The sequence below is a fragment of the Asterias rubens genome, chromosome 9 (assembly GCF_902459465.1).
Source record: "Asterias rubens chromosome 9, eAstRub1.3, whole genome shotgun sequence".
In the NCBI taxonomy this organism is placed as follows: domain Eukaryota; kingdom Metazoa; phylum Echinodermata; class Asteroidea; order Forcipulatida; family Asteriidae; genus Asterias; species Asterias rubens.
Window position 1 is genome coordinate 13039037 of NC_047070.1, and position 23141 is coordinate 13062177.

At 38.1% G+C, this 23141-nt stretch overlaps 2 protein-coding genes across 3 annotated transcripts in view; both read right to left on the reverse strand.

The window, feature by feature from the left end:
* LOC117294381 overlaps positions 1-10868 on the reverse strand; it is a 58496-nt gene extending 47628 nt beyond the window's left edge. For both annotated transcript variants that reach the window (XM_033776759.1, XM_033776757.1), the window contains exons 1-2: positions 10814-10868; positions 7723-8533 (exon numbers count right to left, since the gene is read on the reverse strand). In XM_033776759.1, the coding sequence (XP_033632650.1) occupies positions 7723-8379 (657 nt within the window). In that variant the 5' untranslated portion in view covers positions 8380-8533; positions 10814-10868. The remainder of the gene's footprint in view (positions 1-7722; positions 8534-10813) is intronic.
* Positions 10869-14290: 3422 nt separating this feature from the next.
* On the reverse strand, positions 14291-18977 carry LOC117294824 (polycomb group RING finger protein 1-like; the record flags this gene model as incomplete). The annotated part of the gene is given in 5 exon segments (XM_033777359.1): positions 14291-15242; positions 16139-16219; positions 16893-17025; positions 17894-18050; positions 18825-18977. Coding segments are annotated over 5 exon segments (590 nt in total), but the record flags the coding sequence as incomplete, so codon positions are not given.
* Between the last annotated feature and the right edge of the window lie 4164 nt (positions 18978-23141).

Below are 23141 nucleotides of genomic sequence, written 5' to 3' on the forward strand. Positions count from 1 at the left end.
AGATTTGAAAGGAAAGATTTAAAGCTACAACTTACATTTACACGTAGCTCCAAACGCAAAATCCACCATGAGAATGATCAAAAGATTGTAACAATCCAATAATTAGGCTGAGATTTGTGTTGTTCTCCAAGGCTGTGCAACTGACAGTCTCAGGATAATAGATGGTTCCTGAGAATAATTCTCACATCCAGGTGACAATGACTTCACGGTTGCAGACAGTTGTACAACTCTTTAACGTCATTAAGGCTCACTCATTGATTGCGGTCACAACAATTTTCATGCATTCATTTCCCATACCGAATAAAGCGTCCTGCGTACCATGTACCTTTCAAGTGCATGCAGGACTCTTAAGGAGTCTGCGGCAAACAGTGTAAGGGCAGGAAGGATAATTATAGTTTCCTATATTTGTTTTTCCCACCTGTGAGTATTACACCCTGACCAGGGGGGCGGGTTCTGGGATTCAAAAATACTCTAGATGGGTCAAGCAAGATTTAGTCAGGACACAAATTGCTTACAGGTAGATTATGTGACAAGCCAAAGTACCATGTAAAAACTACCCCCACCCCACTTCTTAAAAGACCTCCATGGGACAAAGTGGCAAAGTTTTCTGCTTACTAGCTTCTTGAAATTGGATCCAGGAGATATGTGGGTGGTCATGACAAGGGTAAAAATAGACTGCTTGCTCCAGTTTAAAACCATGACTGTATAAACTTCACCAATGTATGTAAGCCTTCTCTGTAAACTAATGGCATCATTCTGGAAAAATTGTTCATAAAACTGAAATATTTTTTGGGGGGTTAAATGTAAGAGAACTGCGTTAGAAGAAGATGTATAAATGAAAATAAAAACATTTTAAAGCTCAATATAAAATGCAAGGTAGAGTTACAAAAATAACACAGTAAAAAATAACAACTAGTTCACTGTAATTTATGACAAAAACCTTCTGTTTGGTATCGTCTTTTTTCTATGAAGTGAGTTGTTACAAAGACCAATATCAAGTCATTCAATGTTTTTGTTTGTTCTTGTTGTTAATGGGGGTGTTTGTTTGTTGTTTGTTGGGGTGTTTATTTGTTCGTTTGTTTGTTGCTTGTTCGTTTGTTTGTCTGTTTGGAGATTTTGGGGGGAAATAAAAGAGAAGTTGACATTTTGGGGTCTTTGATAAAACTGGCACATGTACAATTTATGTATTCAGTAAGTTTTTGGGTCGTTTGGGGTTTTAATCAAAAGCAGTGCAGCAATAAAATAGGATGCACAATTATGTACAACAAAATGTTGCCAAAACAATTGAAGAGTTTCTCAATAAAAGTGTAAAAGGGAAACTCATGCAGAAAAACAAATTGCTTTACCATTACACCTCGTAACTCTACTCTCAGAAAATCATCACTGACTGAATTTTTTTGAGCAAAAGTTTTTATTTAAAATCTCAGCTGTTTGATCCCCTAACCCAAAGTCCCTTGAGAATAAAGAAAAATCAAGTTTGGAAGCTGAATAGCTGTCTACACAACAGTGAAATCCTGACAAATTCTGCATTTGAGCGAAATTCCTTTTCTGCTCCAATTACTCACCAAAAACATTGGTGGTGAATTTGAGGAGAAAGTTGTTTGTGCGTTTTTGGTTTGACAGACAACATTATCATGTCCCAGACCCAGACTTCCTCTATGTATCGGATGGTCTACTCTGATAATGTTCCCTGGGCTTCCTGAAATTGTTAGAAATATGTAAAGCAAAGAGTCGAAAAGGGATGTATGATCTTTTGGTATGTGCTTGGTGGATGTACAGTCGATTAACATAAAGGTATGATCTATCTGCGGGGATATTGGTTCTGACTTGGGACAAAGTTCACAGACTTCAAAAGTGGTTGACAAATGCCCAGGTTAAGAAAGTCGTTCAAAGTTCAAAGTGTTTTTTCTTTATGCAGTCTATCTGTCTTGACTTAAAGGTAAAAATCTTATTTGTTCACCACAGAAGAATCACAACTTTTGACAACCATATCACATAGGCACTATATGTATCAGGGAAAAGACAGCTTTATAAATGATCTAATTTGAAAATTTGTTGAGCAAATACAATAAGAATGCGACCATTAAATCAATACCCAATACATGTTTTGAGATACAGTAAGATAATTGTTTTTTATAAAGATATTTCAAAACTCCTAGATTTCCCTTCTGAAAAATTGCACTTAGGTTTTGTGTTTAGCATTGAAAAGGGTTTTTAGCGATAAAAACAACAACCTTCAAATGCAAGTGAATGACAGCAAATATGAGATTGCTCTCAATTCTGGCTTGTAGGCAGACAGCCCTTCTAAGAAAAACAGTACTCTAAGAGCAGCCATCCATCTTACACAAAAGTATCTGACAGGCTTATGCAGTCATCCATCTTAGACAACCATCTACAATGTGTTTTAGAATGCAATTCAGTCTTAGGTGGCCACCTGTCTTTGGAAGCCCATTGTTTTAGGCAGTCAGCAGTTTTACAAAGCCAACCATCTTAGAGAGCTGTCTCGGCCAGCCAACTGTATTGGGCAGTTGGTTCACTGTTTTAGGCAGCCATTTTAGACAGCCAGCTATCTTACCTGCTCATTTTAGAGTCAGTCTACTAAGCCTGTCTTAGTTAGCCATCTTTAATAGCCAGCCTAAATGTAACTTGCCATCTGAAACAGCAGGCTGAAAGTCAGCCTTCTCATCATGCAGCCTGCTGTCTCAGTTAGTCTTCTTCACAAGTCAGCCATCTGAAAGTCCTCCATAGCATACATACAACCCGCCAACTATAGTACACTCATGAACTTTGGGCAGACAGTGTAAATGTATCTGAGGCAGGATTGAAACTTCACGGAGGCAATGAAGGCGATTGCCTCCTTGCCCCCAGTCAATGCCTTGGTGCCCTTGAAATGCTTAGCAGCAATTTACAGGTTCCTCATACATAGGATGCCCTTTACTAAGGTGAAAATGCCTTTGTGTCCTTGCCCTTTCAAAAATGAAGCATACATGCCAGGCATATTATAGTACACACAAAGTTAAAGCATATTAATTTTTAACACTTACACAGACCCAAAGCAGTCAACTGCACTTATCTCCAAACCAACGATTCTTGCTTTAAATAATATACTTCAAATCCAATCCTGCACAACAGTTTGCAAGTTATCTTCAAAAGATGTGTGACTGAACTAAGGAGCAACTTTAATATTCTATCACAGCTGTATTCAAAGAACTACTTTTGTCAAACGTACTATGCATTCATCAGATATTCACTAAGTGGGTGAAGTCATGTAAGGAATATGAATCTATCTGTTATCAGACATCAAAGATTTGACAGTTATCTTGTAATGTTCAAGATGATGTCATGGATACAGTATATTCAAATGATGATGGGTCATATCACATCAGGTGGTGCTTTCAATGTACATGATGTAGTTAATGTGAATTGTGTAAAATGAATTCCAAGAATGTGGTAAGCATGTATGAGGATACTTCATCAAAACCAAACCAACCTGACCATTGATCATAGTACAGTGCTGCTTGGTACATGTGTGTATCTCTTGCCTCAAGAGCATTGATGCACTTTGTATTGCATTCTGTTAGACTCTTAAACAGAAGTTAGGGTTTGTTTGCGAAGATTCAAAATGCCCCTCACTATGTTCAAACATGGAGGAAGGAATTCAAAAGAGTTTTGTGATGTGTTTGTATTGTGTTGTGTTCTACCCTTACACTGATGTGTACAATATACATTGTTTACTTAGTACTAGGAAAAATATCCACAGACATAACTTGGGGGGGGGGGGGCTATTTAATGTATAAAAACATTCATTTGTGGGTTTTTGTAAATCTCACTTTGAGGGGTGGGGGAAAGTTCTGAGTAGGGGGCTCAATCCTCCCCCCCCCCCTTTCCGGTGGATCTTTGCCTTTCCTTTTCGTTGTATTGTCCACCAAAATTATACTGTAGGTTTAATTAGTTTATTGCTCCATGGTTCAATGAATACTTTGGTATGTAAATGAACTGTTCATGTATAGTATAGCAAACAATTTGCCAGCTCCCATTAGGTTGCACCATTCAAGAAGCCAAGACTTCATTGTATGTAAAATGTGTGCTTACCCGCTAATGGGTCAATTTAATTTAATAACAAATCTATTAACTCCCGCTTATTCATTTAATTTTACATAACACAGCCACAATGGGAACACTGTGTGTAGTAGCCTATTAACATGCAATTGTGTATTTCATTCAACAAATTAAATTAACACTGATCATTTGGTGTTGACGCACTATATTTCCTTTACAAAATGAATATTCAATGCATCTGGTATGAAGGGCAGGCGTCTGTTATCAATGACAAACCATAAAGTTCTCAGACAAATCCAAAAGTAGTATTTTATTTCCAATTGATCCCCATGTTTCAACAATAAGATCGTAATAAGAGCATAAGATCCTGATTCCTTTCTCTCTTGGCTTACTCTCTGTGTGTCATTGTTTCACTCATCTCCATGTGTAATCATTGTTTGTTTCACTCATCTCCTTGTGTGTCATTGTTTCATTTCCCTCGGCAGTCTTTAGTCAGAGCAGCTACAGAGAACCGACTGAAGGATTCAAGAGTTGAGTCACCAATAACCCTTGTCACCAATACTGTACCTCCGCCATGGGATTGTACATAAATGTAGTGCTTGACTTGTCAAGAGGTGAGACTGCATTTCTAAGACACTAAATTAAAGGGTTCGCCAAATGTACCCACTTGGATTCGTTATTCTCAAAGTTAGTGAATTTATGTGTGTCAACACCAAATGACAAGTGTTAATTTAATTTGTCGAATGAAACGCACAATTGCATTAAATAATAGGCTACTTCACACATTGCATACGTATTCCCATTGTGGCTGTGTTAAATGTAAAATTAATTCAAAGTATGAAACTGAAACAGCATTCAAAAGTTATTATCAGACTAGTAAAGTGGCAGGGTAGGCCTACCTGGTCTGGATGGTGACAACAACATTACTGAATGTAAATGCATGCCCAGTTTGTGGCCTTTAAAAAAAGCAAATGCAGCTGGAAACAAAACATAATTTCGCTAAAGATTTGATTAACGCTAGCCTCTGTTCATTAGTCTTGGCATGGACCTTCAGATGTTTCCAGTCCCATAGACTGTCTGATTTCTATTGGCAATGACCTTTGTCTCATTGAAAGCTGGGCCTTGTCTCATCATTATTTGCCCTCCAAGAATGAAATCTGATTTACCATCATGTGTAGTTATAAAGACATGCACATTGTCAACCATCATTTAGCAATACCCATGAACTAAAACTGTAGTTTAGTGTTTCTCTTTAAGTAGGCCTACAGAGTGTGTAGGCCTACAGCACTTGTACATGTACATGGTTTTCATCCCTTACAAAACAAATTGAGACTATAAGGCTTAAACCTTCATGCTGTCAGATTACTTGTATTGATGTACTCAAATTCCTATAAGAACAACCTTTAATAGATGACATTCTTAAGACATCTTCTGAATGGCAAAAGTCCAAATTAATCATCACATAAGAACCTTGAATGGCTGACACACTACTGTAGTATACAGTAGTGACACACAAGCTGCACATTAAAAAATGACTTGAGGTAAATATTAACGTTGTGATCGCTGTGGGAAAAATAGTTTTAAATATAAAAGGATCCCCCATAATATATTTTTAACCCACATCCCAGGATTTGGAGGGAAAAATCCACCAGACTGCAGGACTTGTAGTAGTCTTGGTTCAAGACTCTCCTGGATTTGTCACAACAGGGCGCGCAATCACCCCCAACGCGCTATCAACCACGAACCGCTATCACCCGAGAACCGCTATCACAGGAGAGTCTTGGCACATTCGTTAAATCTCCCCCCCAAAAAGGGGCGGGCTCTGCGGGAAACCTACGCACGCGCATTATGTTTCCCCCCGATTTTGGGGGGAGATTTAACGAATGTTCCAAGACTCTCCTGTGATAGCGGTTCGTGGTTGATAGCGCGTTGGGGGTGATAGCGCGCTTTCTTGTTACAAATCCAGGAGAGTCCTGAACCAAGACTAGACTTGTAGCTCAGAATCTTTACCGGACCGTGATTTTATCACGACCACAATCCAATTGAAAAGAGCCTAGAATCAAATTGATTTTATCAAAATGGTTTAAGAAAAGATTGATCTCTTCTTCTGTTTTGTGGGTATAGGCCTACTCATTGAAATATATTTTTGAGACTCAATTGATGTTTTGAAACAAAGATGTTGCATTGAAAAAGAACAACACTGTCGGAATTGTCCTGTTGTGAGCTTACTGGCCCTACACTTAAACCCCTGGCCTCGGGCCAGTGGTCCAGTGTAAATCTTGAGCCCTGGGAAACCCTATTTACCGAAACAAGATGGCAAGTCAATGACAGAAGAAATTGTACAACTTTTAGTCAAGACAAAACTTTTTCAAAAGGTGTACACCTCGAGGACTCCTATAGGGAATTCAATTTACTACAAACTTGTGATGTGGGGTCATCTTAATATGGCACTCATCTAACATGGGACGCCATGATGCACATGGGATACTAGACTGATACATCTTGACAACACAGTAAGTAAAAAAATGGGTAATCTTGTTGTGGGATGTATGTACTGTCTGTAAACATCCCCCCCACCCCCAGCCATGAGTCATCTCCTGCATGGGTGTTACCCACTCCCAGGTAATTGTTCCCAAAGCTAAGGACATGCTTACCACCTAATACACTAGCTACACACTCATCCTCTAATACATGTTTGTACAATACATTAATATCTAATGTCCCCTCAATAATAGGTAGTTCCTGGCATTCTCACCAATATTCTCTGACTGTGCATCTGCTACACTGATCATTGTTGTTGTACACAATAACATTGGAAATAAAGGAAGCAATAGTAGACAGTGGTACAATGTATTACAGTTAAAAATAAAAGTTAAAACTAATTTTATAAACATTGTTATACAGTGTGGTCAAACATTCTGAGGCCAAAAATCAGCAATTGCCACAGAGCCCCGTGCATTCTCTGTAAATGTGATGCCCTATTTGCAAAATTATAAACGGGTTTACATTTTCCTTTGATTTGCCTTTAAAAAAAGTTTACCCTGGAGACAAATTGCTATGCCCCTTCAGCAGTGAAGTTCAACACCTTACCTATAGTACTCTTGTTTGTTGACTGGATATATGTCATGAACTTGTCAATATCGGTACAATACATTATTAATATCAACACAAAATGACAGCTCAGTGTGATCTTAATGGCCTTTTTTATAAAGCTTGATTTTTTATAGCGTGCAAAATCAGCCAAAGAGACATTACAATGTATTTTGGCTGCTAACCTGTGTTAAGCTATGGAAGCAGTATGTTTGGTTCTTAGGTGAATAAGTTACATGACAAACTTCAGTCTTGGCTATAGCCACTGGATCTGTACTTTAAACCTCATGAAGCTAGTATACATCCCCACTAGCTTGGTGGCTTTTTGGACTGTCAACATTAAAGCCAATGGGTTAAGTATCATCAAACATGTGGCGTAGAGTAGCTTTAAAGAGCTGAGGCATAAACACATACTGAATCAAGGTCACAGAAAAAGCTTAATTCGTAGTGGAAGTATGGCCTCTGATTTATCACTCCCATGAGTAATGTGTAAACTGCTGAGGCATTGTCCTCAAATAATGGAACATTGAACCTTGGTTTAAGTGAAAAACAAGTGTCATACAATGTACTCACAAGTCTTTGGATATCCCTCCTTGCATCTTTCTGAAGTTGCTCCATCTCACGCTGATGTTCTCCCCACTGCTTCCTTAGATCAATCGCCCTCTGCCGATCTCCTGTTACTGCGTCATTCAACTCTTCCTCAAGTTTTTTCTTGCCTCTTCTCAGCTCATCAATCTCTGCGAGGAGTTTTCCTTTGTCCATCTCAAATGTCCTCTTGACCTCTTCCTTGGCTTCAACCCAGACCTGTTGCTTGACCTTGAGGTAGTGCATCTCCCTATCACGCTGGGAGTCACTCTGAGTGCGAGCGAGTAACTCCTGTTTCTGTTTGAGTAGTCGGTTAATTGCTTGATCATGTTGTTTAGTGAGCGACTCCCGTAGAGTAGCGAGCTCTCTCTGTTTCTCATGATTGAGTTTTGCTCGCAGCTCGCTGAGCGACAAGGAGGCCTTCTGTTGCTCCTGATCGCGGGTGCTTTTTACCTCTGTTTGTTTCTCACGGCGTAGGTCTTTGATATTACTACGTTCTGCCTCAAGATCTTTCTTGAGCTGACTTGTGTGAGCTCGCAGCTCATCTACAACCGTGCGGAGGTTAGCGTTCTGGGCCTCAGGTGAGGCACCAGGAACGTACATTTGCCTCCCCCCTCGGGGATTGGCCTTAGGTATCTTAGACATTGTAAATATCTTAAATCACAGTGATTTAAGATGTTGTAGTAGAAATGAAATTCAAAAATTGCAATTCCTTTAAGTTATGTTCAAAGTAGAATCTTGTTCATGTTGCATAGTTTTGTTCCTGCACCATTTTTGCATAGATTTTTCTCCCTTCATTCTGCAAAAGAAAATCAGTAAAAACAATTATATTAGCTGATTCATAATGAGTTGTCATATTGAAGACAGAGGATTTGTACCTTTTGTAAGGCCGCACTTCAAAAACAATTTTAGTCCAAATTCAATTAATGATTTCATTGTGCTTCATGAAAAAGGGACGATTGAATCCCTCCTTTCAGATTGTCCTCAGGATGCCATGCCATCTCACTGAGGAGGTGGCACGAACATAATTTAGCGACAATTTCTGCTGTTCATTAGGTTACTCTTCTTCTTTCAAGTGTGTAGTGCAGACTACATGGTATGAAGAATACGCACTGTATTCAAATCTAGTTTATTGCTCCCTCCAAGTGAGGACCAGCTGTTTAATTGAGTTCACGCTGCCTCCTCATCATTCCAGTGTAGTATTTTGAGATAGCATTGCATCTGGGTCCATTCCTAAATAGGCATAATCATTTGTGCACGTGGCTTACTTCTAGAAACTATAAGGCTCACGGGGAGCCTTATTAGTTTCTAGGTCTCAGCCATGCCTACCTGCCACAGGTGGGTGGGGCTTTGAACTCCAATTTATTGTGTACATTTTGCCTTCGATATTTTACAAATTATATCAAACTGCCAACCTGTGGACTGATGTTAGTTCTAAGTTCTACTTGCGTTGTGTGATTTATTGGATTTGAAATGCAAGAAATGCAAGAAATTGTTCTTTGTTAATGGAGGAGGGCAGATTTTTGGTTATCTCTGAGACTAATATTATTTATTTAGGTCAAAGCACATGCTTCCATTAAAGGACCCATTACTTACAAGCTGTGTTTTTTTATGGGTTCCTGTACAGTTTCACTCCCTGTTTACATAATACTGTATTGTATTGACTGTTGTAAATACTGTGGAAATAAATTAACTGAACTAATACACCTATCAATTGTAAGACGCACTACTTGACCCCCGGGGAGGGTGCGTCACTGTCCACATGTGAGTCGGATTTGCGTGTCCAAAGACCCACCCTGAGTCAAAAAATTTACACATTTGTTGCAGATTTGGACGGTCCTCAGAATGATTTTTTGACTAACCAATCGTGGAGAACGACGCACCACGGACGGACATTACAGACGCACATAAAATCTCTTTCAAACCAGCAGGCGCAGTGATAGAATACCAAGTAATTCAACCCTACACCTATGAGAGCGAGTTTCACGGTTTTGCAAGTGCATGCACGATTTGAGGTGTTCAAGGTTGTACCGCTTGATTTTCGAGACGAGCGGTTCCCTATTAAAAGGCACACAAAACAGAGAGGCGCCCGAATACCCACAATTCAAAGCACAGCGCGCACGTGTGAACACGATGGTGCACAATCTTCAAATTGCTCGATACACAATTGGAACTGCCTGTTCTGGATGGCGCAAGTTACAAATTGCGCAAAAAATTGTTGCGCAAATTTGTTGATTTCGCTCGACAAATGAGCCACAGCGGTTGCATGTTTTGCTGCAAAATAAAAGATCACAATCACGATCGCGGCTAATTAAATCGAGCAAAACACAGTTTGCGGCATTGAAAGGTTGGAAAATGGAATGTCTGCAAATACCAACATCATATGAAGGCAGGGAGGGGAAGGTGATTTCATTATTTGATTCTCCACCAAATAAACAAAATACATGTTGAAATGGACATCGACGGAACATGATGTACCTTGACGCACCTCTTAAAGATTTTTTGGCTGACGACTATATTGGATTTTGACGTACCCACCGTCACTTTTTTGAGAGTGAAGACGCAGACTTGACGCACCCTCCCCGGGGGTCAAGTGAAGTAGTGCATCTTACAATTGATAGGTGTATAAACATTGGCACAATACAAGTATAGAAAAGAAAGCAGTCCACTCCAGTGACTATCATTATCCCTATCTAATTCTAAGGCCCTGTTTTCTGGATTCTTTTTCAATGGGGAATAATTAGAGGTAGCTGTGTGGAGTGAATTATAGCCCTGTTTTCTATAGTTACACTCCGTAACATTTTTTAAAAACAGCTTTGACCACGTATGCCAATGCACGTATTGTAATTCAAATGGCAATGCACCATGCCATGCATTAAATGTGCATGGGAAATTGACGTTTGTTACCAAGCATAAGTCACCTCGTAATTTGTTCAACATTTCTTGGTATACGTTACATTTCCATACAACTACAGTGAGGTAGCAGCATTATGAATGACAACAATACAACATGAACGTGTTTCATGCCATAAATCTATTAAAAGAGAGAAATAATCAAGAAAACAGTTAGAATACTTACCGATGTATGACCGTTGCTGATGACGCTTTCCTTCACTTGTGTGTGGTCTTTTCGCATGTATTTTTAGCTTTTGTGCATGTGAGAAAAATGTATGAACATAACACAACAACAGGTGGCGCTATTTCGTAAGTTCGTGATTTTATAACCTACATGTAACAAGTATCCAACTAACTTTGTGTAGTCGAATGATGAGCATCCATGGGCTGAGTGCAGTGGGTTGAATTAACAGTTTCCAATCAAACATTTAATGTATGGAATTTAGACGGTTATTGATATCAGGCCATAAGATACAGATAATCTTGGAGTATGTTTCCTCATATGAGCAATTATAATATAAAAAGGAGATAATATTATGTATTGTCTTTCAAAATGAAGCAATCTTGAAAAATCAAGCTTATATGCACCGATTCTTTTCACAACAGACAAAACAATTACCTGTAGTTTTTGTGGTCATCACGATAAAATAATGTACTTTTACCTTGCTAGACTAATTTTTTCGAAATTTTGACATTATCGGTCATTATTTGATTCATTATATGACTGACAATGTCACAATTTCGAAAAAAGGAATCCTATATGACAGATAATGTCAAAATTTCGAACAAAGAAGACTAGTGCCCCAGTCACTGCATGGGTCTATACTTTGAACATAATAACGTTTAATACATTATTTGCAGATGTTAAATTTGCATAGGGATATAGAATATAAAGTTTACCCCAATATCATGTACACCTATTAATTATGTGGAGTGTTAGCACACTACCAAGTATGTGCCTGTGAATTTGTTTCGCCACAGAACTCTGGGAAAGTCCCTGAGAAAGTACTGACACACATCGGTGGAACAGTAAAACCAAATAATAGTACCCTTTTTTTATTTTTACAATATTAAAGCCATTATAAAAGCCATTATACACTGGAAAAAAAGAAAAAGTTCACAACAAATAACTTACAGGGTTTACAGAAGGTAGTGGTGAAAGACTTCTCATGAAATATTATTCCATGAAATGCTTTACTTTATGAGAAAACATTGAAACAATTATCAATTCTTGACAACGAGAACTACGGATTTATAGTAAACACATGTCATGACACGGCGAAACAAGGGTGGGTTTTCCCGTTATTTTCTCCCGACTCCGATGACCGATTGAGCCTAAATAAATTGTGGTACACGAAGTGTGGGCCTTAGAAAATACTGTTTCCCGAAAGTGTCCAATGGCTTTAAAACTTCACACAAAAACAAACTGAGTCGAATGGTAGAGTTAAATAACTTTAAGGTGGGTTATTTTTTATTTAAATTTACATTTTATTACTATGACACATTTTGAACTTTATTGATTAATTTTCTTTATACATTATCTACACTGCAATGAATAACCAAATTGAAAAAAACATTCAATCCCAAATACTGTATTAGCTAAAAGCAACAAAACATCTTATTTAAAGGCAGTGGACACTATTGGTAATTACTCAAAAAGTTTATTAGCATAAAACCTTACTTGGTAACGAGTAATGGGGAGAGGTTGATGGTATAAAACATTGTGAGAAACGGCTCCCTCTGAAGTGACGTAGTTTTCAAGAAAGAAGTATTTTTCCATGAATTTGATTTCGAGATCTCAAGTTTAGAATTTATTTATTATTATCTCGCAACTTCGACGACCGATTGAGCTCAAATTTTCACAGGTTTGTTATTTTATGTATATGTTGAGATACAGCAAGTGAGAAGACTGGTCTTTGACAATTACCAATAGTGTCGAATGTCTTTAACCATAGAGAATCCCACAAAGAGGTTGTCCAAAGAGTTCTTACCATCCCAACAAACTCTTCCTCCTTCCCTATAGTATGGGATATCTCATATCAGGATAGTGAAAGGATATATTTCATTCTTTGATGCATATTACACATTTTCATGACTAATAAATATTTCTGTCCACCCCTGTTAGATAGCACCTAACAAAGTGAATCTCATATTTTGCATAGAAATTCATAATAAAAATGGCCTGGAAGAAAAAAAAAAAGCCTTAAAACAAAGCATGGTTTCCATACTCTTATATAAAATTATTTAAAATAAAAAAAAATTAAAAAAAAAGATTTACATTTAAGAGAATGGTGAAAGTACAAATTTCATTGAAGAATAATTGATTGAAAATTTGTTAGAACTAAGTACTCAGTTAAGGTATAACAGTCTGGAAGAAATGAATTCAGTCAAAAATGCCATTATCAGTAGCAAGTATTTCTATCAGCTTTACAGAATATTTGCTAATACTGTCAGCTACTCAATTTTGATTTTCATCACAGCGATTACCATTTTTATGATGATTTTTAAAATTTACTTAATCACAAACCAAAAATACCCCAAAACACTACATTCTGTAAAATGGTCTTTGGAAAAATCACTTCATAATTGAAATAGAAGAGACAGTGCTTGCAAACGACTCAGAAAATAATGCTAAATAAACCTTGGGTGCATTTCTTGATCACCAAAAACGGTCAATTTAAAAACATCTTCGTTATTCAGTGAAGAAATTACACATAATCCATAAGTTGGATGCAGGTTTTATTTTACAAAACACAAAGATTCCTGTGACTTAACAGCTTCAACCATAAAACACAAGCTGCTAAATATTCCTTGCACCCATTGAAGACTGACAAATGGGGGCAAATCACGGAATAGCTTTGTGTAATACACAAGCGGACAGAAGACAAGTTAATATTTCTTAGTGTTTAGTTAGTAAATATTTGGTAAAATTAAACTGCATAAAAGACGGGGATCTATTTTCGAGCCGTAAAAGAAATGTGGAGCCTTGGTTTATGGTACAAGATAAATTCACCCCTCTTGTAAAGTGGAACTGTCTAGTTTCATCCTTCGTTCTTCTAATTCCACTCACACCCACTTAATACTTGTAAACTTCTTATGCTGACATAGTAACGCTACATGTAAATATTAAAATAACAGTCCTCTTTTATACAAAATTGCTTTGTTAGGTGCTCTTAAAGCCATTATACACTTTCGGTACAGAAAAAAGTTCACAGATTTACAAATAATTTACAGGGTTTACAGAAGGTAATGGTGAAAGACTTCTCTTGAAATATTGTTCCATGAAATGCTTTACTTTTTGAGAAAACATTAAAACACTATAAATTCTCGTTAGCGAGAATTACGGATTTATTTTAAACACATGTCATGACACGGCGAAACGCGCGGAAACAAGAATTGGTTTTCCCGTTATTTTCTCCCGACTCCGATGACCGATTGAACCTAAATTTTCACAGGTTTGTTATTTTGTATATAAGTTGTGATACACAAAGTGTGGGACTTGGACAATACTGTTTACCGAAAGTGTATAATGGCTTTAAACCAAATATCTATGCACCCGGATTGGGCCACATGAGCAATCAAAATTCTGTACATGTAGCTAAATAATCACACAAACTCCCGTTTCAGACAGGCGCGCCAGAGTCGCGCCGAACCAAAAAGATTAGGAGCGACTCTAGGTCGACACAAATAACTGTTTGTTTCAGACAGGCGAACTTAACATAACATTTACATTGGCTCAACTCATGACAAGTTTGGCGTCTGAAACCTAGGAGCTCAAGAGTCGTTCCGAACGACGGTAATAGTCGATCTTTTGACTTCCAGCCGCTCAGACTGTTTCAGACGCCAAACTTTTCATGTACCTAGTTCAGAATTTGGTCCGACGCGACTCTGAAGCGCCTGTCTGAAACGAGTGTTACAAGCTTGACCCTTACAGTTAAGCATTTGCTACTGGATGGTAGGAACAAATTATGGTCAAGGGTCTTAGCCAACAACAAATTGCCATAACCAGGTTTAAAATCCGCATCCCATGACAAGGCCACCATAACTTGGGTTCATTAGTAGATTGCCAGGCTATGTTAATGACCATTAGAGGAAATCGTAAACAGGTGTTTGGTAAAGCTGGGTTTTGATTGATCAACAAAACCATAACTGCTACTCACAATGTAGCCTGAACATCTGACGTCACACTTCAAGGCTCGTAAATTACGCGAGAGATCTGCCGTTCAACCCACGCCCATAATCAACTTTGACCTCACATCATTTCACATGGCATTCAAGGTTCTGGAAATTCTCAATTTAATCTGATGTACATGGCGTATACACATATAAAACCAATACCTGCCCTGATCCTTGCAAACAAGGACAGGGGATCAGTCTACTCACAATGTTTCTATTCAACATGCAAATGATTAATGCTAAATTGTATTCTGGAAGGACGAACGCTTCAGTCACAACACATTACTTTCTCTTCTGTTGGACGACAAACTTGCTGTTTAGACGAAGAAAATTGGTGAAAGAGCAAATTTTAGGGTAGAGCTGCGATTGGTTCATCCACTTTTATCTGAGAGAATTTTACTTGACTCCAACTGGTAATGCAGTATCATAGGGGCAGCCTGCATTGGAAATAAAAATAAAATTGTATCAAAACACGTAAAGTGATAGTTCAATTAGCTTTTAAAGCCTACTCACAAGCAAACCAATCAATGATTAAAGAGCCGAAAGAAAAACAGTGTTGTTCTTTTGTAGAATCATTGATGATGCTTAAAGACACTGGACACTATTGGTAATTGTCAAAGACCAGTCTTCTCATTTGGTGAATCTCAACATATGCATAAAATAACAAAACCGTGAAGATTTGAGCTCAACTGGTCATCAAAGTTGCGAGATAATAATGAAAGAAAAACACTCTTGGTTCACGACATTGTGTGCTCTCAGACGCTTAATTTCAAGACCTCAAAATCAAATTGTGAGGTCTCGAAATGAAATTCTTGGAAAATTACTTCTTTCTCAAAAAGTACGTTATTTCAGAGGGAGACGTTTCTCACAATGTTTTATACCATCATTTTATTACTCGTTACCAAGTAAGGTTTTATACTCTTTATTTTGAGTAATTACCAATAGTGTCCACAGACTTTAATTGGTACACGAGGAAATCAAATAATAAACAAAAGGAATCAAATAATAAACCACAAGGGAAACTGACTGGGTCAATTTTAGATGATTTGGGGTTGAACAAAGACACATTTACACCAACGACCACCGAATTAACGTGCAAACACTCTAACAACTGAGCTGTCTGAGCCCTAGGTAGACATCATTGGTTCGAATCCCGCTCCTCTTTGATTTACCTCTAATCATTTACAATTTACCCAGTCAGTTTCCTTTGTGGGATTAATTAACTGATATCTGATGTAGAAAGTTGGTGATTCCCTGCCTGCTGCTTCTCAGGTTGTATTAAAAACTTGAGTGTGATCCCTGGCTATAAAGCTTTTATCAAAAGAATATGTACCTTTCCTTGCCAGTGCGCTAGCCAGACATACTTCAAAGGTTCATCCTCATAAAGAATATGGTCCTCACAGTAAAGGTTGATCTGGAAATAAGAAATACGAACAAACTTAAGTATTTTTTTTTTACTGTGCCTTGAACACCCAGCAGGATCTTAGTCCATAAAGCCAGTTGACAGTTGGGTCCTCTGCGTGATGAAGATCAGAGATGCTTTTTGTAAGGATCTCATGCTTTGCAGCAGTGATGGAAAGCAGGCCCAATATCTAGAAAGACATTGTCTGCTTCTTGGGGTTGCAGATTTGATCCAGGATCCAGTGCAGAATTTGGCAGTGGTTTGGCTCAGCACTTACCCAGGTAGATTGGGTATTCCTGGGTGATCTTCCCAACGAGGGAACTCAACAAACTCCCACAAGGGGATATAAAAACCAAGCTGGCAACAGTCAATCTCTCTCATACAAACATTGGTTTAACGTCTATCATTATGAATTCCGTAAATCAAAAAAATTGTGATTAAGTAACTAGACACAATATTTATTCTAGTCATTGTGAAATCAGCAGTTAGCTTGGAGCATTCGAACCCAAACCTTGCAGTCTAACCACTGGGTCAAGGTAATTCAACAGAAACACTGATCCATTTGTTAGATTAGAGTCTGTGTCTTACAATTTATTTCAACGGGAAGGTTCTACCCCATTTTTACAGCAAAGTATTTCATCTGCTCCTTGGGGGTGGGGGTTGGGGGGTTAGGGGGACGACTCACCTCTATTCTCTCTGGGACTGCTAGTTTCTTGATGAGCAGCTTCTGTATGTGTGATACACAAGTCCTTACAGAGCAACGGATATATCTCTTCTGCAGGGAGCTAGGGGATTCGCTCTGGTTCAGCATTTGACTTCTACAATCCACATTGAATATATAATAACAACAAATTAATACCATGGCGCACAGCAGGTTGTTTCATTTAATGTGATGAAAATTAAATGTAGAATTTTTACAAGGAAGAACATAATATTAATCAAATAACAAAAGTTTTGTTTTCTTTAACATAAATGCCCTGCAAGGCAGTCCATTTCTTGGCATTAGACTATAGGTGTCCTGCAAAACAATGCACACACTAAGTATGCCAAGTCCTTCTCGAATTAGCACTATGGGGAGTTGGAGAGAATTTTCTGTTCTATTTTAACTACAAGGTTGCATGATGGAAGCCAGAAAAGTCCATTGAAAGGCTATGATCTGGGAGAACATTTTGTTGTTGTTACAAATGTCTCCTTTATTTCATGCATTTCTTTGTTCTTCAGTGTATAGGGTTTATTAAATAGTCAGTCAATATTTTGGCACCCCGACAGATATTGACAAATAGACTGACCCAATAAGCTCCGCCCCATTGTGTATTGACCAATCAAACCCATTGCACAACCAAAAGTCTGACACTATAAAGTCTGGCATATAAAGAGTTGTGCAGAATGGCATTAACGAGGCTCACTTGTTCTTGCTCACACGTGCGCGATGGGCGGAGCCTAATCGATCGGTGTTTAGAGGGACCGCAAACATAGGGCTAGATAGCTCAGTCGGTAGAGCGCCAGCACGTTAATCCAGGAGGCCGTTGGTCCAACCCCAAAATCAGTTACATAGTTAAGAACCAAAATTCGGGGTGGTTGGGTGGGTCGGAATTTAAAAAAAAAAATATTTGAAATTTGTAAACAATGATTGATCAGAATGAGCCCTTAGTAATTGTACAAAACACACGCAGAATAGAAACGTACCTATGCTTTTCAAGACACAATGACACCTGTTCATCATTGCGGTAGAAGTGACTGCCTGAAGGATCCAACTTGCCACTGAATGACTTCAGTTGTACTTTACTCTGTACCTTGTCTAGTCCTCTAGCTCTGTAGAACTCTCGTTTCCTTCTTTCTTCACCTTAGATGGGAAATGAAATCAGGAGATTAGTTAGATGAGGAATGGGGTAATAAGAATAAGTCCTTTCTTGGCCGAGTACTCAAGTTGGGACGCCACCCCTTAGACCCAAGGGTTTTGGTGGTCATAGACTTCCTTCTCCTAGGTAGATAGGCTAACGAGTTCTACCAACCCAGGTTTGTGATCAGAGTTTTCATTCTCCTAGGTGGGCTGCACTCCAAAGCTAACGAGCCCCACCTGCCCGGAGCAATCTGGTATCGGCCAAAAACAACCTCTTACTCAATTGACCGAATAATAATAGTGGCTTCTTATAGCGCTCATATTCGTCACTCAGTGACGCTCAAGGCACTTCAAACATTCAGTATTTTCCTGCAAGGTATGTTGGACTATGTTTGGATTAGTATGAGACCTACTCCTTTTACGTAGCACCATGTAATGGTTTACAAGGTGCTGTTGCGAAATATGCAGCCACTCAAACCAAAAACACGGGGGCAAACCCCTTCCCTTCACGATCAAGGCACTGTGTTCTTTTAATTGTGCTACACAACACACCGGAAATCGCAAGATTTGGAGTAAAGCCCAGGTCATTTTTCTCAAATGCGATTTGGATACAATTTTTTTACGGCACAATTTTGCACCAAATAATTTGCAGGAGTTTCCCTGTGCTCAACTCCTGTGAAATATTCACAATGAACACAGGGCTGTGATATCCAAACTCGTACCACATTTGCAGGAAGTGTGAACTGGGCTTAATGAGGATTAAATGATGAGAATTACCTTCAAAGAGATTGGGTACCAGTCTGTAGACCACATCTTGCATTGTCCTGTCTGGTCTTAGATTAATCAAGGGTTGTGTCTCATGAATCTTGATATTACACATCGGACATTGTTTGGACATCTGCAGGTACTTGACGATACAACTCTTACAAACTAAATAAAAAACAAACAAATAAATAGTAGTACAAAACATTCCAAAGACCTTGTTTCAATTTTGCATCCATTGGCCAAACCTAAAAGTTTGGGTCCAGAATGCCACTCAGTTCTTAAATACGCCTCTCTTAATATTCATGCATGGCGTCATAATTCTTACCCCAAATGAGGCTTTTGGCGCAAGTCCACCACCACTAACAGTCTATAGCCTTGGTTTGGGTTAGAATTGTGATGTAACATGCAGAAGTATTCAGAGAGGTGTATAATCCTGGGGAGAACCATGAACCCCACCTGATATTGTTGAAGTGCTTTAAGTACCTTGTTGGTAGATAAATGCACTGTATAAGACTTCAATGTTATTGTTATACTTGTGCTTCAAGTTCTTGTGTATGCATCAGGGTGTGTAAGCCCAAACCACACACAAATCTTTCTTACAAACCCAGTTGAAGACTCCTCTTGGCAGAGAGTTAAACCTTCGGAACTCTGGGGTTTTCAACTTCTGGAGGATTTACAGAATCTCTCCTTTACCACAAATTAAACACTAGAAGTTTTTTAACACTAGAGTTGTGACATTCTACCCTTGGTGGCCAGTTCAAGTCTTTCAAGTAAGTTTGAAATGCAAGAGAGTATAAATGAAGTATCAGGACATATCATGATGCAGGCCTGATACTTCACGGAGGCCCCTTGCCATTGGCTTGGTGCCCTTGAAATGCTCCAGTAGAAATTTACAATTTCCTCATAGGGTGCCCTTTGCTTAAGAGAAACAGCCTTGGTGCCCTTGCCTTTTCAAAAACGAAGCATACAGGCCTGATGATGCGTTTATTTATAAATATTAGCTTTTCAGTTATGTTTCTAAAAAGCAGAGGAAGTAGTACTGTGGGGATATTTAAGTCACTGTTTTTGCAGTGAAAGTTTCGCAGGAGTTGAGCACAATTAGTCAACTGTAGCAAATTTTTGATGCGAATTGTGACGTGAAGAACACATTCCCTGCTAAGCTGTAAAATACGCTTAGCGTAAGCACAGTTCCCTGATTACGTAAGCGCTGCGATTCTTTCCTTTAAAAGCCATTGGCCCAGGACCAAACTACATAATAGCTTTTTAAACACAAAAAGCAGCTTAACCATGCCTAATGTTCAAGTTGTGAATCCAGGTATTCTGCTCAATTTCTGCAATTTTGTAAAGCAAAATGTTTTGCCTGTTTATTATAAGCAGCTCTATAAAACTGAGCCACTCAACCACCAGAGAAACGTCAGCATAATAAAATCTCTGCTTTTGTATTCCTGTCAAAGAGTTTTTGTTTGTCATGGTCTAATTTCCGAACGTAACGCGAAATACTGGAATTAGTTTAGGCAAATGGTCACCGGCGCGAACAAGGTGACTTTACCCGTAAATAACTCCAAATCCCGGGCGGTCTATTTTCGTCGTCCACGCTCGTCGGCTGAAATGAACCCGGTCCACGACGCACCATGCTCAGGCTTGTCAAATTTTGGAAACAAGTTTAGACTTGTGCTAGTCGGTTACCGTAAGAAATCTATGTATATTGAACAAAAAAACGCAATAACAACGGTTGAAATTGGTATAACAACCTGGTCAAGTTAACAGTTTTACAAATGTGACTATTCAAATCAAGTTTTACGCCGTTATGATCTTTGAAAAAACATCCCCGGAAATACAGGTTTTTTAAAATAATTACACTGTTTCTATAAGTTCTGATGCTTTTAAAATGACCATCAATAAAATATATCTTAATCTAAAGCAGTTTTGGGAAGTGTACAACATATAATTTAATTTTACTCGAATAAATTATGTTTCGGAAAGCTGGGTTTGTTTACACTTCAAGAGCCATTGTGTTTGTGCACAGACACAAAACGTGCATTACATGACGTCATGGTGACGTCGTCCAGAATTTTATGTAGGAAATCACATAAACAGGACCTCACTAGTGTATAGCTAAAAAAAGTTTCAGGATCAGCGGTCTACTTTTTGAGATATGGTGTTAACTTGGTTTGCTAATTAAATATTCACAAGCTTAATTAAGGCTTATTTATTAACAATTTTAACATTTTTTTTACGATAAGAATTAAGCTTATGTTCTAAGCTTCAATTTGGTATAATAAACTCACTCTTTCGTATTATGGTTTAGGAGATTAGGCTGCCGCAAAAACGTGTACAAACACTATGGGATTTAGGGAGAAACAAAGAATAATAATAATAATAATAATAATAAAAATAATAAAAATCTCGACGAAAACAATAGCTGTTCCGACTGGATCGGAACAGCTAATAATAATAAAACTAGACATTAAGTGTTTGTGAACAAACACGAAGCTGTTCCGTGATGTTTTGCTTTGATTATGTGCTTCATTGCCCAAGGAATATATAACTGGAAAAAAAGTTTCAAAAAAGTTGTGTAGCTCTTGGTATTAGGTCACACTTCCCGGTTGACCCACAAGTAAAGGTCAAAATGGGCCCACAGCTACCAAAGACTAATCTGCAATGCCAAGGAGTCTATACCTGAAAAAGTTTAAGCAATCGGTTGTGAAGATCTTGATATATAGTCCCACTTCCGGTTGCCCAGAAGTAGAGGTCAACATAGGGTCACAGTTTTTCAAAGTTAATATTTATTGCCTTAGAGTCTATAACTGAAGTTTGAACATTGGCTTTGTACTTCTTCAGATATTGGCCCACTTCCGGTCGACCCGGAAGTAAAGGTCAATATGGGGTCAAATGTGTTTCAAACTAATCTTGAATGTCCAAGGAGTCTATAACTGAAAAAAGTTTGAAAATCGGTTGTATATTCATGAGATATGGTCCCACTTCCGGTTGACCCGGAAGTAGAGGTCAACTTGAGGTCACGGTTTGTCAAAGTTATATTTTATGCCTAAGGAGTTTATAACTGAAAAAGTTTTATAATCTGTTGTATAGTTCTTGAGATATGGTCCCACTTCCGGTTGACCCGGAAGTAGAGGTCAACTTGAGGTCACGATTTTTCAAAATTAATCTCCAATCCCCAAAGAGTCTTTAGCAACAAACAGTCTTAAAATCGGCTGTATACTTCTTGAGATATGGTGCTGCAAAGATTTTCTGATTGAATATGCAAATGAGGGTCATGTGGTTAATTAGTACTAGTTGCCATTTTTCAAAACAAATTAAAGATGCAAACATCACGACATCGTCTTCTCAGACTCTCCCCAAGAGTCCTCAACCCATCATAGAGATGTTTAAACATTGCAATGAAAGTGACTGCACCCAATTTATGAAGTACTACGTTGTACCCATGATGCCAATATTCTAATTGATTAATTAATTAATAGACGAACATTGATTGCTTTTATGGACTGAAACAAATCTTATTAGAATCAGTGTATTTTTCTACACATAATATGATATTTAGGAAACTAACAAATAAATTATTTAGAAGTTATTGTGTTTTTGACCAGTTTAAAGTATAGATTTGAAGAGCCATTGTGTTTGTGCACAGACACAAACGTGCATTACATGACGTCATGGTGACGTCGTCCAAATTTTATGTCGGAAATCACATTAACAGGACCTCACTAGGTATAGCTGAAAAAAGTTTCAGGATCAGCGGTCTACTTTTGAGATATGGTGTTAACTTGGTTTGCTAATTAAATATTCACAAGCTTAATTAAGGCTTATTAATTAACAATTTTAACATTTTTTACGATAAGAATTAAGCTTATGTTCTAAGCTTCAATTTGGTATAATAAACTCACTCTTTCGTATTATGGTTTAGGAGATTAGGCTGCCGCAAAAACGTGTACAAACACTATGGGATTTAGGGAGAAACAAAGAATAATAATAATAATAAAAATAACTAGACATTAAGTGTTTGTGAACAAACACGAAGCTGTTCCGTGATGTTTTGCTTTGATTATGTGCTTCATTGCCCAAGGAATATATAACTGGAAAAAAAGTTTCAAAAAAGTTGTGTAGCTCTTGGTATTAGGTCACACTTCCGGTTGACCCACAAGTAAAGGTCAAAATGGGCCCACAGCTACCAAAGACTAATCTGCAATGCCAAGGAGTCTATAACTGAAAAAGTTTAAGCAATCGGTTGTGAAGATCTTGATATATAGTCCCACTTCCGGTTGACCCAGAAGTAGAGGTCAACATAGGGTCACAGTTTTTCAAAGTTAATAT